The sequence below is a fragment of the Scardinius erythrophthalmus genome, assembly GCF_964197995.2.
Source record: "Scardinius erythrophthalmus genome assembly, chromosome: 17".
NCBI classification, from domain to species: domain Eukaryota; kingdom Metazoa; phylum Chordata; class Actinopteri; order Cypriniformes; family Leuciscidae; genus Scardinius; species Scardinius erythrophthalmus.
In genome coordinates, this window is record NC_138237.1 from 32214802 (window position 1) to 32231411 (window position 16610).

Below are 16610 nucleotides of genomic sequence, written 5' to 3' on the forward strand. Positions count from 1 at the left end.
ATTTGTTTTCTTTAGCTTTTAAATTATGTTGATGGTCTTATTTTTTATGAGTTACTTCATTTCCTGTTGTGTTTATCTGACTTGTACAGCACTTTGGTCAGTCCTCAGACTGTTTTTAAATGTGCTTTATAAATAAAAGAACTAGAACTTGGTTGTACATTTCCTTCATGGTGCCTTGAGGATGAGGCCTGCGGCTCATGTCAGGGTTCATGCCTGGGACCTGGTTCTAGAAGGGTTATCCCTAGCACCTTATGAACCCATAGAGTCTGTAACAGAATCAGTTCAGTATACAAGTAAACAATCTTTTCAAATCACTGTCAAATCATGGCAATCGTAATAGCCAGTGACACCCTATTACATAATACTAGTGCGTCCAGGAAGTATATAAGGGGTGCCTAGAGAACATGTCATACACTTATCATCTAAGGGGACTGTGCAGGAGGACTAGTGTGTGAAAAGAAGGGGTGAGTGGTTGTGGCATTTCTGTTGAAACTGACATTATTTTGTTATAATTAGCATGGCTGCGCGAGTATTTCGTTACCCATAAGCGTCTCAGGATGTTCTCAGGGAACAATGGTTACAGTCGTAACCCAAAAGGGAACTCACACTGCATCCTGAGATGCTTATGGGGAATGAAATACTCGCGCCTCCATGCTGAGGGGAGTGCATGCCAAAAAAATGACTCACCCCTTCTTTTCACACACTAGACTGTCATCGACAGTACTCCCTATGGCCAATGCCTGAGCTATCACACTTCAATGAAGAAGTACCTTCGTATAGTCACAGAAGGATTGCCTAGAGCTCAATAGAGCGGTGGCTTCAGCAGAGAGACTCTTTAAAAGAGAGGAACGAGGGAGTACCTAACAGCCGAATAAACACTGATCTACCAGGGAATTCTCATAAGAGTCCTTCGACCTACTGACCAGACTCAGGGAGTGGAGTCCTCTACAGAAAGAACCTCTCAAATGAGGGAAGTACTACCTAAGCTCAACTGAGTAGAGAACTCTAGGGCTAGTAACCAGGAGGCTCCTGTGAGGCCAGCAACATGATATCAATCTGCGCCAAACTAGGGAGCCAGGACACTCATTAGCTAGAATGCTAAGAGTCAAGCTCAACCAGGAGGATTGCTTTCAAGGCGGCCTTCGGAGGGTCAACTACTTGGTAGCAAATCAATTTCTAGCAGAGATAACCACCAGAGGTATGAAGGGCTTGGGATACTCATTTACAGTGCCAACACAAGCAATGTACTCAGCTTAGTGCCTTATACCCTTTAAGCAAGAGGACCACAGATCTCATGCACACAGACTGTTTGAGGAGGCCCCTATGTAGGCCCTACTCCTCTAGTATAACACAGGCATGTGCTCGGGGCAAATGTTTGAGCTCTAAGGGAGCCTACTTAACACCATCCTGGGGTGCGTTTCCCGAAAGCATCGTTGGCCAACTATGATCGCAAGTTCATTGCAATGTCCATTGGACTCTATTGGTAACGGCGGAACTTTTGGGAAACGCACCCCTGGATAGGAGGGAGTACTTAGTTGGCTCGACCTTAGCATCATTGGAGTCAAGGGTCTTCAGAGCTCTGGGAGCAAAGTATTCTTAAAAAAAAACAAAAAATCTTTTTTTTTTTTTGCAAAGGTAGTGGATATCAGCTTGACCCGAGATAAAACTCAAGGGTGGAGGCCTGAACAAATACTTGACTATCTCCAAGAAAGGTTGCTGTCTGAACTAAGCTCTGTAGAAGTGGAGGTCTCAACAGGATGAAATTCCATGGAAGAGAAACACTTGACTTGATGGTTGTAACGACTGCGAGTATGAACCAAACACAGACTAATCTTCCTCCAGAAGATTAATTCAAACTCTCCGCATCTCGCCGAATGAAAGGGGGAAGATTTGGTCAGGACTTCGCATCCTCATCAATCTTGTCATGGGGTCCAGGCGCCACCAGTCTGGCTATTTAAAAGAGCCCCCCAGCACTAACAACACTAACTGGTCAATGCTAGATTTGTTGCCGAATACTGATTGGTTAAGAGAATGACAGAGACCAAGGTCCCACACAGAGTCCTCACATTCCAGACTCAAATCACCAAACCCAGAGCCATAAATCACCCACAGGCTCCAGAGAGTCTGCTAACCAAAGACCCTTTTATTGGTTAACTAAAGTAAGTTTTGCAAGACGGATCGATTCAGAGATGGTACTGCTCAGGGCCCTACCAAGAGGTCACCTGACCCCTGCGACAAAATAGACCCCATCTTTCTTAAAGATCTCTGAATGACACAGAGTAAAATCTCTTCAGACCACAAGAACTGAGATTTTACCCATAACAATAAATAAAATAATTCCAGAACAATTTTTTTGATGGACTTATAATCAAACATCATGCAAATGCATAATCCTGTGTTGTTTCTACCACTTATATGCATGTTTAATAAGATTATATCCCATTTAAGTCCTTTAATGGTTATAACTATTAGATGTGTGAATGAAAGTGTGTACTGTTTCATATCAATGTTATCTTACGAACACAACTAGCAAGATGGCTGGAATTAAATCTGTGTAAAATGTTTCGTATTCTGATAATTAGAAATCATGTCTAAACTGTTGCATCTGGTTTCCTCTTAAAGCTAGAGAACCGACACACCCAGGGAAGATATGATTTACGACTTTGCAAACAAAGCAGCAGTCAGAACTCCCCTTTGTAGGAGGAACAAACCTCTTTTTGTTTTAAAATACCTTTAAAAACCAGCGCAGAGCGTTAGTTAAAAAAATGGAGTGCGCAGAACAAAAATGCAGCGGGAGATGAAGATCTAAATCAGACCAGTAACCATGTAGACGCAAAGAGAAAATGAACCAAAATTAAGATCAGAAGAACGGGTTCAACAGCTTTATTCAAGCCATCTTACTACTCTCGTCTCAATTTTCTTTCTTTTCTGAGTTTTCCTTTCTTTTCTGTTTTGAGTCTCGGTTCTAAGTTAAGTTTTGCGGCAAAGTTTCGGTCCACTTTTCTTCTGCAAAGCCAGCTTCAAACAAAGACTTCCATCCACTCGCCAGCACACCACGTGATTGGCCGCCTCAGACCCAGGCACGAGAAGACCAGCCAACGAACTCGGGAAACCCCTTTTACGTCCAAAAAGGGAATCCCAAGAGGAAAAAAGGAACGCAAACAAGCAAGTACTGCCTCCAGACTCTTAAACTGAACTGGTGTATTTGATGCAGATTAAGTAACCCACCTAAGAAACGAAGGGTGAAATTAATTATTGATGGTTCGTTCAGGTTATGTCTAATAAGTGCATAGAATCTTGAGATTTCATCATCTCACTCTTAAACTCTTTCCAAACTCTTTCTTTCGTTCTTTCGGCAACTTGTATGAATGTGTGTGTATGCGTGTGCGTGTGTTTGTGTTAGATATTAGTTTTATGTGTTAGTACATAATCAATAAAGTATTGTTTGTATTTGAAAAGAGAAGTATTACTTGTGTTATGTGCTTACGAATTTATTGTCTTGAATTGCGATCTAAGTTACCTATGCTTTTACCCTTGATTTATTTCTTAATTTACTGTTAGCTGGGGATTATTCTTTCTTGGCCAGGAAGATATTATATTTCCTAGAGTTAATAATTGCTTATGCTTTCTGTTCATTGGATGAAATGATAAAATGATCATACTATTGATTCTTCTACAGTAAATTCTGAAAATAATTAAATTATTAATTATTGATCATAATCCGTTATGAATAATAATTAATTATATTTATACGGGCGTATAAACACTACATGGTCAAAATCAAAGAGTTTTCACAGGAGAGTCCTAACCAGAGCTCTAGAGAGCATAGGCTTCAGCATAGTGCTTGTCACTCTCTAAGCAAGAGGAAGACTAACAACACCCAGGTGACAACCACAGGGGAGGCTTTTGAAGAAATATCCTGTAACACCTGTCTGTTTATCTGTTCCAAACACCACTAGGGAACTGCAGCTCAGCATATTGCTTTTACTCTATTATCAAGATGAGTCAGCTCAACCAAGGCAGATTGAGGAGGCCACGGGGCCTGCAACTCGCATTATTAGCCCAATGCAGAGGGCGGGCCCTGGCCGGGCGACTCTCACAGTGAGAAGAGGTGTACCAGGATCACTAGCTGCCAGTCTTGGGCTAGAGAGGCTCTCCTTCAGGAGTAACCTACTCTGAGCTACTGCAGACTAGGGGCCGGAGATGCTAGAGTAAAAACCGCCTCTGTCTAAGAGACGTATTCCTAAAGTACTAAGCCTAGGCCGGATATCAGGGCAGCCCAAACATTGAGGGCCGAACACACATGCATTCATGACCTTCCTGGAGCTCAATGGAGTGGTGGCCTCAACATAACGACTCTCTAAGCGAGAGGAGGCCAACTCACTCAATACAGGGGAACTGACCACCTGGAGCTCAGTGGAGCAGTGGCTTCAGCATTACGACTCTCTTAAGTGAGGGGGAAGTCAACTTCACTCACCACAGGGAAATTATCAAGATGGCCATACCACAGGCCTCCACTTGAAAACATCATCTACCTGGAGCTGAGTGGAGTGGTTGCTTCAACATACTGACTCTCTAAATGAGAGGAGGCCAACACATTCACCACAGGGTTATAGTCAGGGTGGCCTTATGATATGTCAACACTTAAGACATCATACACCTGGAGCTCAATGGATCTAAATGAGTGGAGGCCAACACACTCACCACAGGGTGATTATCAAGGCAGCCCACAGAGGACCATCATAATCTATCTGCAGCTCGGGGGAGCGGAGGCTTGAGCATAGTGTCCTTTACTCTCTTAACGAGAGGAAACCACTTCATTCAACCTAGCGTGGTTTAACAAGGAGGCCTCTCTGAGGGCCATATGCTTGAAATTGTGATCTTGCCTGGAGCTCAATGGAGCAGTGGCTTATTTCCCAGAATAACTCTCTAAAGGAGAGAAAGCCAACTCACTCAAACAGAATGATTATCAAGGCAGCCCTCTCTTTAGAGGGCCAAACGCTTGCCATTTAAATTATCTGGAGCTCAGATGAGCGACGGCCTTAGTAAAAATGACCCTCTAATTGAGAGGAAGCCAAGTTACTCACAGGTGATGTGTTTTGTTCTAATGCTACCCACCGTACAAAAAGCCTCATAAATGACTCTTGGTTGAGAGGAGGCAAATAGTAAGGGTGTCACAATAACCTTCCCTAAAAAATGGAAGCTCCAGGGCCCCAGTTCAATTTTGCCCATTTCATATTTTTCTGATTCGATGAACAAACATCCCCTTATTCCCTTTCTATAGGGAGCTGAGGTCGCTTCACAGTGTTTAATAAATCAAATTTTTACACTTTAAAAAGTTCTTGGTTTTAAAGCCTTGGGAGTGACTGGGGATTCCAGGGATCTTATTGATAGGATTCCTGTTAATTGTTGCGGGTATTTTCTTTCTCTTTGAGTAGAGGTTTAATCTATTCGTAACAGCACGTTTGGAAAAAAAAAAGCACAACATGACACAACCACCATAAACAGATACAATTTTTATTTGCCGGTTAACTTGCAGAACACATTTGTGCATTAAGAAACAATAGGAAAGAAAAGCTTACCAAAGACAGTGCGTGCTGGCACAGACTCCCGGTTCAGCCAGAAGGAGACCTGAGAGAGAATGACGGTCATTATGCAGGGGAGATACGTCTGGATCACGAAGTAGCCAATTTTCCTCTTCAAATGGAAATATGTTGTCATCACTACATATTCTCCTATATAAGAAATGAGAAAAAGAGAAGAGAGAGACCATAATAGAGATGAATTATTGATTATACATACATAGACTAAAATATTCCTTATTTATTTACGAAAAATCATTATTATTTATTTACCAAAGATCATACGAGTAAAGTAAATGAGATATAGAGAGATGAGGTCTTATGTTGGAGAAGAAAGTTAACTGCTTCCTCTATGTCAAAGTGCCAAAGATGGTGAAGGACTTTTACCAGGAAGTGTTTTACCAGCATGGTTGGGGCAGATTGGATGTTCTAACATTAACAGCAGGAAGAATGTTACTGTAAGAACTGATGTTTCTGCTAAGACAAAAGCTGAGATAAAACTCACCCTGCAATAAAGCAATAAAATGCACCCCGGACAGAAGGTTGCAAAGAAAGAGCACATGACATTGTCTTGTCCAAACTTATCTCCTTGTTTATATATGCATCCCCATCACCCTTCTCCCTTTCTTTCCCCCTGACTCAAGTCACTAAAAGTTCACTAAAAATGCCTATATATCACATATGATGTATCTTGTCAATCTATTGTTTTTCCTTTCATGTTTGGTATCATTTTAAATGTCTCAGTGAGATGGGTAAAATGGTCTTAATTTCATAGCAGTCATTGGTATTATGAGAAAGATTGAAAATCTTTGGGTGGTGTCTCTTCAAGATATCTGATAATTCTCTCCTCTCCCCTGAAACCCGGTGTTACCCTCTGGGGTACATGAATTAACCCAAAACAACTCTTTTGTTGTTCTGGTCTGGGTATTTAAGGGCAAGTGGCAGAGCAGTCTTTGGAAATCTGTAACCAGGAAAACCCCCATGCAGTGCTGTGTCAGTGTCTTCCACACTCACACAACAACGGGCGTGTCTCTATCAGGAATGCATTTCTTACACTTGGAGTAATATTTGAGGAAGTGATGTCATGTATTTATTATTTCTGAATTGGCTTTTAATCATTTACTTGTGTAATTGGCATGATACATTTTTTACCTGACAAATAAAATGTTATATTTGATTTATTTTGAACTATTCTGAAATCATTATTTTAGTAGAGTATAAGGAGGCTGATGCTAAAACAAATCTTAGTTAGGGTAGGTCAAACTAAAGGCGTATGTATGAACGGAGCAGTAGGCACGTCATCTGAATACCTTTTGATTTCTGTCTATCACTGATTTAGCAAGTTGTATGGAAGTGGCTAAAATAAACTACACTTTTTTGTACGAGTGAGCAGTAGGCAACTGACTTAAGAGGTATTAGCAAACCCTGCATCGACTGACTAAAGTCAGAACTGACAAGTTTATGTCCGTGAGAAACACGATCCGGCCGACGTGATCTCTATGCGGCATTGGGTCCATAATGAATTAATAATTGAAAGTATGGATACTCAGAATAATCAAAGATCGAAATTAAGTCATAATCAGTATTTATGAATATTTTCTAATAAGAAACACAATCTAAATTTGATAATCATTTGAAATTGGAGTCAGATTAAGCGTAGAGCTAAAGTAATATTGAAAATAATTCTAATAAATAGTGAACTTCACAGGAGAGCTGAAAAGGCATACACCATTATACCTTCGCCCGCACCGTTGAATTCCTTCGTTGGGCCAATGGGTGGTCTTTACATTACAGACAATTGACCAATATGGAAGCCCTACCATTTAGTTCTTTTTAAAGGTCTGATGGAGCATGGAGACCTGCGATTATGCCATTAAAATCAGAGGTAGGATGGCCAATTTGCTATGTTTAAGTCACATAACATATGTTAAAAATTTTGAAAATCCAAAATAAAGGAAATATTATTCCTTAAGGCTGGTCTATGGTATATCAGGAGTAGTAGGAGACTTTAAGTCTAAATTGTCTCTCATTTAATCACATTGCTGTCTAGAGATATTCAAGATATTATTTTCTTCTGAGAAAAAAAAAGAAAGAAAAGAAAATATGCCTTTTTTTGTTGTATTTTGTAATTTTTTTGTTGTTGTTGTTGCAGCTTCATACTAAAATTCTTTACATTTATATATTGTTTTCCTCATTAATCTAAAGAAAATTGTATTGACTGTAAATGTCTGTGAGTGGCCCAGCCAGAGCCCAGACTTGAACCCATAAATTTGCTGAATTTTCCCTATGCCACTTTTGTGCTATCTTGGCTGTGTGCTTATAGTCACTGTCCTGTTGGAAGGCCAGCCTTTTGCCCGCCTATGGCTGTGAGTTCTCGGAATCAGGTTTTTATTGGACATGTCTTGTCTCTGAAAAATAAGCCCAAAGCATGATACTATCACCACCATGCTTCACTGTTGGAATGGTGTTGTGCAGATGATGATGCGATGCCTGATTTCCTCCAGACATGAATTTTCAGTCTGAGATTAATTTAGGTGCATTTTTGTAAATTCCAAGCAGGCTTTCATGTGTTCAGCACTGAGGAGAGGCTTCCATCTGGCCACTCTGTCATAAAACCCAGGAGGTCAATCAGTGATGGTTGTCCATCTGCAAATTTATCTCATCGCCGCACATGATCTCTGGAACTCAACCAGAGTGACCATCAGGTTCCTTGCCACCTTTCTTTCTAGTGTCTGTCTTCCCTGATTGTTCAGTTTCGCCGGGCAGCCAGCACTAGGAAGAGTCTTGGTCATTCCATACCTCTTCCATTTATTGAAGTATGAAGGCCCCTGTGCTCATAGGAATCTTTAATGCAGGCGATTTTTTGTAGCCTTCATCTCTAAAGGTTACCTAAAATATATATTCAGTCATATGGTTCAAGGATAAGAATTTTGAATTTTAAAGTACTAAGAACTATTACTTGTGAAAATAGCGAAACAACAACATCTGTAAACATATTCAAAGTTGATGTGTTTGGTTACAAGACACTTGAGAACAAATGCCATAGTTTCATTGACAAAATCTGGTGCAGACCAAATTTAATAGTGCACATGTGCAAACGTGAATAATTAGCCTGACTTCGTCATACTCATATATTCTAGGCAGAATGTGAGTCTGATACTGCTCCATAAAGCTTTGATTATGAGGCGTGTCTTAACCGAACCAGGAAAAAAAAAAAACCCTCTGCACTCAATTGGATAGACCTACAACCAATCTGGGGTGCGTTTCCCGAAAGCATCGTTGGCCAACTATGGTCGCAAGTTCATCGCAATGTCCATTGAACTCTATTGGTAACGACGGAACTTGCGACCATAGTTGGCCAACGATGCTTTCGGGAAACCCACCCCAGAGCAACGCAGCAAGTTCTCTTACATTCATGATTTGTTATTAATAACTTTAAACAGAATCATCAGCTGAAATCTGCACGGATTATCAAAAATACGACACATTTATAGGACATAAAAGGGTCTCTGCGGCAAAAGTGAAAGTAAATCACAGAAAAGCATCCGTTTCAATAAAAGGATATATCAAAGTTTATATAACAGGGTCGGGAACAGACCATACACTCGCACATCTGTATAAAAGTGAAGTCAACGCATCTTGACCTTGTGGGTTTTCGTGAGAGGAGTTTGTCAAAGGCTGGAGAAATTATCCTTAAAAAAAGAAGTAGGCTAAGTCCTTCCACAGCAGAGAAATTAATATTTTTTTATAAAAAATCTATAAAAAAGTGAGACATTGTGGCTTGATTTCTTTTATTAATATTCATTTTTCATGACCAAAATAACATTATGCACAGTGAGGAGCCTACAGGTTACAAGCTTCACGTATTAGAAAAATACAATAATAAAAAAACACATTTTTAATGGCTCTTCAAGGTTGTTTCAGATCAGCACCTGCAAGTGTCGCCCGTTGAGACGGGTGTCGGATTGTTTCGAAGCCTCGACACAATATAGCACATTTGCTTCAACTGTTTCATTGTTTCACAAATCCTCGATCTGCCTACCACCAGTTCTCTGTTCGTCTTTTAAAATTAATGTGCTGTCGTTTTCTTTAATAACAGACGCGATAGCGGAATCTAAACATCTTAATTCTCCAGCTGCAGTCATCTTTTGTTGAAAACCAATTCAACCCAAGCGCTATTTGATGACGTGGGTGATTACGTAACCGCAGATCATCTGTCCATCATCGATTAAAGCCTGCCCTGGCAATTTGATTGGCCCGGCCTTCTGGGAGCCGAGCATAATTACTCCTCAACGGATCGAGTCCAGACCGAACTTCCCGACCAAAAATTTTGTGGGCGGGGTTCGGGCTGGCACCCAGGCTAGTGAATAATGACTTTTAATAATGAATCTATACCTCACCCACAAATCATCACATCGTATGACATAAGTCGTATGGACCACATTTCATGGTGCTTATTTATAATTTTTTGGAGTGCAACAGACCTCATTATGTGAAAGAAATCCCTCTGCATTCTGTGAAATATCTTCTTCTGATGACATCATTTTCATTTTTTTCATTTTTGACTAGATCTGAGGTTGAAATTCTAATCTCTGTGGGAAAAGCAATTTTCAACTAAGTTAGTGTTCTCTCCCTGCACTGGGAGGTAGAGCAGAGAACAATTAAAATGTCAAAATGAAGAATAAACGGATGCTTCTGGTGCTTTAAAAAACATTTTGTCTTTTCCATTTCATCTGAGGGGGGCAAGTCAATACGAAAGCCTTTCACCAGTGCTGACATACACCGAGAGCTTTGTCTCTAAATAATCACTGTCTCAGAACGTGGCTTTGACATGTGACTGACTAATGTGTTCATTACAGAATGAGTAAAAAAGGCTGCTTCTTATAATACCAATAAGGTGCAAAAAGGTTTGTATGGAAGGGTAAGATGGGGGAAGATGCCTACCTTAAGAACAAGGCCCATTTGCTTTAACATTTTAACATATTTAGATATTAGTTTAGCATGCTCATAGCACAAAATGTAAAATTATTCAAATGTATACACTCTACCATATATACAGTACAATTTATACACCCTACCATTCTCCACTGTGCCACTTGATTTCACAGAAATTGCTGGTTAGAATCTGATTGCCATTCTTGTTATACTGGAAACTATGGAGGAGTAGAAAATAAAGTTGTGGGTATCAGCAATAAAAAAGGATTAATGGCCACTACTACAATCAGAATTATACATAGCCTACAGAAGTATACAGAGTTGGATAGAGTCAGGCTGCAAACTGTTGATTAAAAAAACAAAAAGGAACTCTGAGCATACTCAGAATCGAAGGGGAGACATATTTTCATCTTTTGTGTACAGAAGAGCAGAGTGGCACTTCCACAGCAAAAAACGATACCAGGAAATAGCAGTGCTAATAATATATGGGTTTTCAAATACAGGGTAACATTTAATTTAAAGCAGGGGTCACCAAATCAGAAATCAGTGTTTTGTCAAGTGTAATGTCAACTAAAATAGTACATCATTCACATTTTTCTACTATTCAGTATATATATTTAAATTATTAAAACCTTATACGATATGATACACAAATGAGTGCACACTCTATGAATGAAATGAGCGTAATTTGATATGATAGGCCTACATTATGTTTCTCTGTCTCAGTCTCTGGAGCGGCCCCACACGTGAGCTAATGCTGTTTGTTCACTACAGTAATGGAGGACGCATGTTCACCAGCAGTATGAACGTCTAAAGCTGTTTAAAAGTACCAGTCATCACAATGGCTGATGATTTCGATGTAGCACTAGACAACGAGGATTTTTTTTGCACAACCATACTGTATGTGTTTGAACCAGAATACTCAGATCAAGAACTGAAAGAGGTGGAGGAAGCAGCTGCAGGGGCACGTATCTTACCCTAACCTTCATATATATATATTTTTTTGCAGCTATCAGGATAAACACAGGTAAGTGCCATTTTGATGAATGATATACAACACACGTCCTCCCTCTCTGTAGACAAACAGCGTTAGCTCATGTGTGAGGTTGCCCCCACACGCCATTATGCGACAGAGGCCAAGGCTGTGGATTAGAGGTAAAATTTTGTTAATAATGTTCAGTTTCTTGCCTAAACTGATAGTTTCACTTCTTAAGACTGCAATGTATTGTCAGCAGGCGCAGGTATTAATTTAGTTTTGTCTGCATATGTTTTATTTTTTTTTTATCTTAAAGGGCTGGCACCCATTGACTTCTATTATATGAATCACAGAGGACCACAGTTTCAGCTAAAGATCTTCTTTTTTAGCCACAACATTAAAACCACTGACAAGTGAAGTGTATCGATTATACATTGATTATATGCTTACAATAGCACCTGTCAAGGGTGGGATATATCAGGCAACGAGCGAACAGTCAGTTCTTGAATATCATGCTTTGGAAACCGGAATTTACTAGGAGTTGAAAATAAAGAAATTGAAAATAATTTTGTTTAAAATAATTGAAAATAATTTCTGAAATAATTTTGAAATGGCAAAGAATTACAAGCAGAGTGTTCCACCATGCCCTCGCTACATCACTAGGGATGATGAATGACAATCTTTGAGTCATCTGCTTGGCAGTGGAGCATGCTTGATCAGCTCTCGAGGGAGCCAATTGCCCTCATTGTGAGAAGCTCACTTTGAGGAAGCTCCGCTCACATCTTGATCTCTTCGCGAGCAATGGGAGTCAGGCGTCTGCGCCCCGTAGTTCAGGTCCTACATCTGCTGAGATGACTTAAATCCATTAAAATCATGATGTTCGCAGATGGATCTGGTTTATGAGTTTGAAACGGGCTCTGCCCTTTCTCTTTCTCATTTGCCAGAATCCGTGGACTGCGTTCTGGATCAGGAATTTCTATTGGTCCAGACGAGGACCTACTTTCCGCCGCCTCTTGTTCTGAAGAGCTGGGTGGCTACTCGGATGTCGTGAGTGCCACTCATTTGTCATCAGCACAGTTAAATTGTGCATTTGAAGAGCTTTTGGAAGTGGTCACTCATCCAGTAGACAAGCTCAAAATAGAATGGCCAGATGAAAAAAGGGATGTTAAGAGAAGCACGCTGGACGTTTGCTTCCTGTCTAGTGGGCGAAGTCAGCAGCCTCATAGGAATCTGCCATTCTTCCCAGACCTCCATGCTGAGATCCTGGGTCCATTACTTCTTGATGCCTCGGTTTTGCGTTCGGGCCTGTTCGGGAACACAGTCAAAACTGTCATCAACACGTTCCAGGTGGCCAAGAAGCAATTCATGCAGGTGACATTCATGCAGTTCTTGCTTTACCTCGCCGAATTAAAATAAAAGCGTCCCTTCTCAGAGTCAGAGGGCAACCTTTTTGGGCGTGGTATGGGACTTTTTAACCACTCTGAAGGAATATGCACAAAGGATTTTGTACCCTTATTGCGTGAAGCAGTCCCTGGTTTCTTACCTTGGGATTAGTTGGTAATGACAGATGCCTCCCTCATGGGTTGGGGAGTGATATCCCAGATGGTGGCCCAGCACAGGGAAACTGGGAAGACCAACATCTCTCTTGGCACATACATTGACTAGAGGTGAAGGCTGGATTTCTTGTCTTATAGCACTTTCTCCAAGATCTGAGGGGTTTTCAGGTGTGGGTGCAGACAGGCAACACGTCTTAGTCTCTTATATAAATCATTAGGGCGGTCTGCATTTATGCCCCCTGTTCAGGCTGGTGCATGGCAGACTTTTTTTTGAGAGTGGTTTACATTCCAGGGCACACAAATGTGGGGGCAGACATCCTGTTGAGGAAGGGGCTGAGGCCCAGGGAACGGAGACTTAACTCAGAAGTAGTGGTGCAAATCTGGCAGAGGTTCGGCAAGGCACATCTGTTCACCTCTGAGGAATCGGCCCAATGTCTTCATTGGTTCTCCCTCATACCTCCACCTCCGTTAGGGTAAGATGCTATGGTACATGTGTGGCTGAGGCTATATCTGTATGCCTTTCCCCCTATTGCTCTGCTCCCCAGAGTTTTAGCCGGAGTTCGTAAATTGCTAGTTGCTCCATTCTGGACCTAATGTCTCTCCTGGAAGGCTCTCCATGGGAGATTTCTAACAGGACAGACCTTCACTCCCAGGCTCGGGAGACAATATTTCATGCCCGGTCCGAGATATGAAAGCTGTGGGTCCGGCCCCTGAGGGGCACCAGCTCATAGATTCCGGTCTCTCAACTAAGGTTGTCGAAACCATTCTGAATGCTAGAGCTCCCTCCACTAGGAAACGGTATGCCCCGAAGTGGCGTCTCCTCGAGTCATGGTGTGCCACATGAAATTTGCCAATCTAACCCAGTCCACTATCCTGTTGGTTCAGTGCTGGAGTTTTTACAGGAGTGCCTTTCAGATGGTTTATCCCCTGCTATGCTTAAAGTGTACATGGCTGTTATGACTGCTTGCCATGACCAAATAGACAGAGTTCCTATGGGGAGGCATTCCCTGATATAGTATCTGGCTTTCTTCTTGATGTCAGACGGTTGAGGCCTATCTGCAGACTGTGAGAATTCGCTGGTCTACTTTGGATGCCATGGCAGAGGTTCCACCGTCTCCAAGCAGAGGTTGTCCCATTGGATTGTTGATGCTATTACCTATGGCTTCACCTCTAAGAATTAGGGCTCTCAATTAGGAGTGTCACTTCTTCTAAGTCGCTAGCTAAAGATGCGTCATTGCAAGATGTTTGTGCTGTGGCAGGCTGTTCCTCCCTGCACCCATTCATAAGGTTTTACATTATGGATATTCAGGAATACCCGTTTGGATTGATTCCTCTATATCAGTTCTTATTGTTTCTTATTGTTCCAAGAAAAAAAAAACATTCTTGGATTTCAATTCTAAAAGAGGTGTTGGGCTATGGATATACCCATTATTTCTGAATGTTTGTTGCAGCAGGTTCCACACACATTCTTAAAGTGTTTCAGCATCTATGATCTCGATTCCATTGATCTTAGGACATTCAACAACCTTATTTTACAGTGGTCTATTCTTTGCTTATGTAGCACGCAGCATGCTTCGCCTTTGGGCTCTAAGTATATGATTATGGAATTTGCCAGGTCTTGTTCCTTCAGGCCTGTGAGGTGCATGACATACTCAGTATCGCATCAGGCAGTGCATTGTAGTCTCCCGGAGGAAAAATTTGATTTGTTCGTTGCTATAGGAGAGGAATAATTTACTAAACTCGTTAAATCATCTAAATCTACAACATGTATGTTAGACCCTATACCGACTAAGCTACTGAAAGAAATACTTCCAGAGGTCATAGATCCTCTTCTTAATATCATTAATTCATCTTTGTCTCTAGGATACGTACCAAAAACCTTTAAGCTGGCTATGATTAAACCGCTTGTTAAAAAAACGCAACTTGATCCTACAGAATTAGTCAATTACAGGCCGATCTCGAATCTAGCTTTTCTGTCAAAGATACTAGAAAAAGCAGTGTCTTCACAACTGTGTTCCTTTCTTGAAAGAAATGATATCTGCAAAGATTTCCAGTCAGGATTTAGACTGTACCATAGTACTGAGACAGCTCTCATTAGAGTCACAAATGATTTGCTCTTATCATCCGATCGTGGTTGTGTCTCTCTATTAGTGTTACTCAATCTTAGTGCTGCATTTGACACTATCGACCACAACATTCTTTTAAATAGACTCGAAAAATATGTTGGCATTAGTGGAATTGCACTAGCATGGTTTAAATCATACTTATCTGACCGTTATCAGTTTGTAGCAGTAAATGAAGAGATGTCTTATCGATCACAAGTTCAGTATGGCGTACCACAAGGCTCAGTACTAGGACCGCTGCTGTTCACTCTGTACATGCTACCCTTAGGAGATATCATTAGGAAACATGGCATTAGCTTTCACTGTTATGCCGACGATACTCAGCTGTATATTTCTTCAAAACCTAACGAAACTTACCAATTCACAAAATTAACGGAATGCATAGCTGATATAAAAAATTGGATGACTCGTAATTTCCTACTACTTAATTCTGAAAAAACAGAGATTCTAATTATTGGACAAAAAACTTCCTCACGTAATAACCTAGAATACTGTCTAACACTTGATGGCTGCTCTGTTAAGTCTTCGTCGTCGGTTAGGAACCTGGGTGTGCTCTTTGATACCAATCTTTCATTTGAAAGTCACGTGTCTAGTATCTGTAAAACCGCATTTTTCCATCTTAAAAATATATCTTAATTACGCCATATGCTCTCCTTGACAAATGCGGAACAATTAGTTCATGCGTTCATGACCTCAAGGCTAGATTATTGTAATGCTCTACTGGGTGGTTGTCCTGCATGCTTAATAAACAAACTACAGCTAGTTCAAAACGCAGCAGCTCGAATTCTTACCAGAACCAGGAAGTATGACCATATTAGCCCAGTTCTGTCAAAACTGCACTGGCTGCCTATTAAACATCGCATCAATTTTAAAATATTGCTGATCACTTACAAAGCACTAAATGGTTTAGCTCCGCAGTACTTGAGCGAGCTCTTAAAGCATTATAATCCTTCACGTCTATTGCGATCTCAAAATTCCGGCCAGTTGATAATACCTAGAATATCAAAATCGACTGCTGGCGGTAGATCCTTCTCCTATTTGGCACCAAAACTTTGGAACAGTCTTCCTAACATTGTCCGGGAAGCAGACACACTCTGTCAGTTCAAAGCTAGATTAAAGACACATCTCTTTGACCTAGCATTCACATAATACATTATAGACTTCTATAATTCAATGTTAGGCTGCATAGATTAGGTCAGCTGGAACCGGGAACACTTCCCATAAATCCTGATGTACTCGTTACATCATAAGAAGAATGGCATCTACGCTAATTTTAGTGTCTTTGTTTATCCCAAGGTTTTCCCGCAGCCTGCCGGATCCAGGCCGTATCCAGATCTGATGAAGGACCTTCGCCTGGACCCGATGACAACGCAGTGCTGAAGTGCCAACTAGTCTCTCCCTATGGAGGATCCCTTTACCACTCTACAGATAAAGCGTT

At 41.0% G+C, this 16610-nt stretch overlaps 1 protein-coding gene across 1 annotated transcript in view; it reads right to left on the reverse strand.

Annotated features, from left to right (window-relative positions):
- The window catches only part of gabra3 (gamma-aminobutyric acid type A receptor subunit alpha3), a gene marked incomplete at its 3' end in the record, with an annotated part of 658422 nt that overhangs the window by 137212 nt on the left and 504600 nt on the right, over positions 1–16610 (reverse strand). The window contains exon 8 of the mRNA XM_081391376.1: positions 5583–5735. Coding sequence (XP_081247502.1) covers positions 5583–5735 — 153 coding nt within the window. The remainder of the gene's footprint in view (positions 1–5582; positions 5736–16610) is intronic.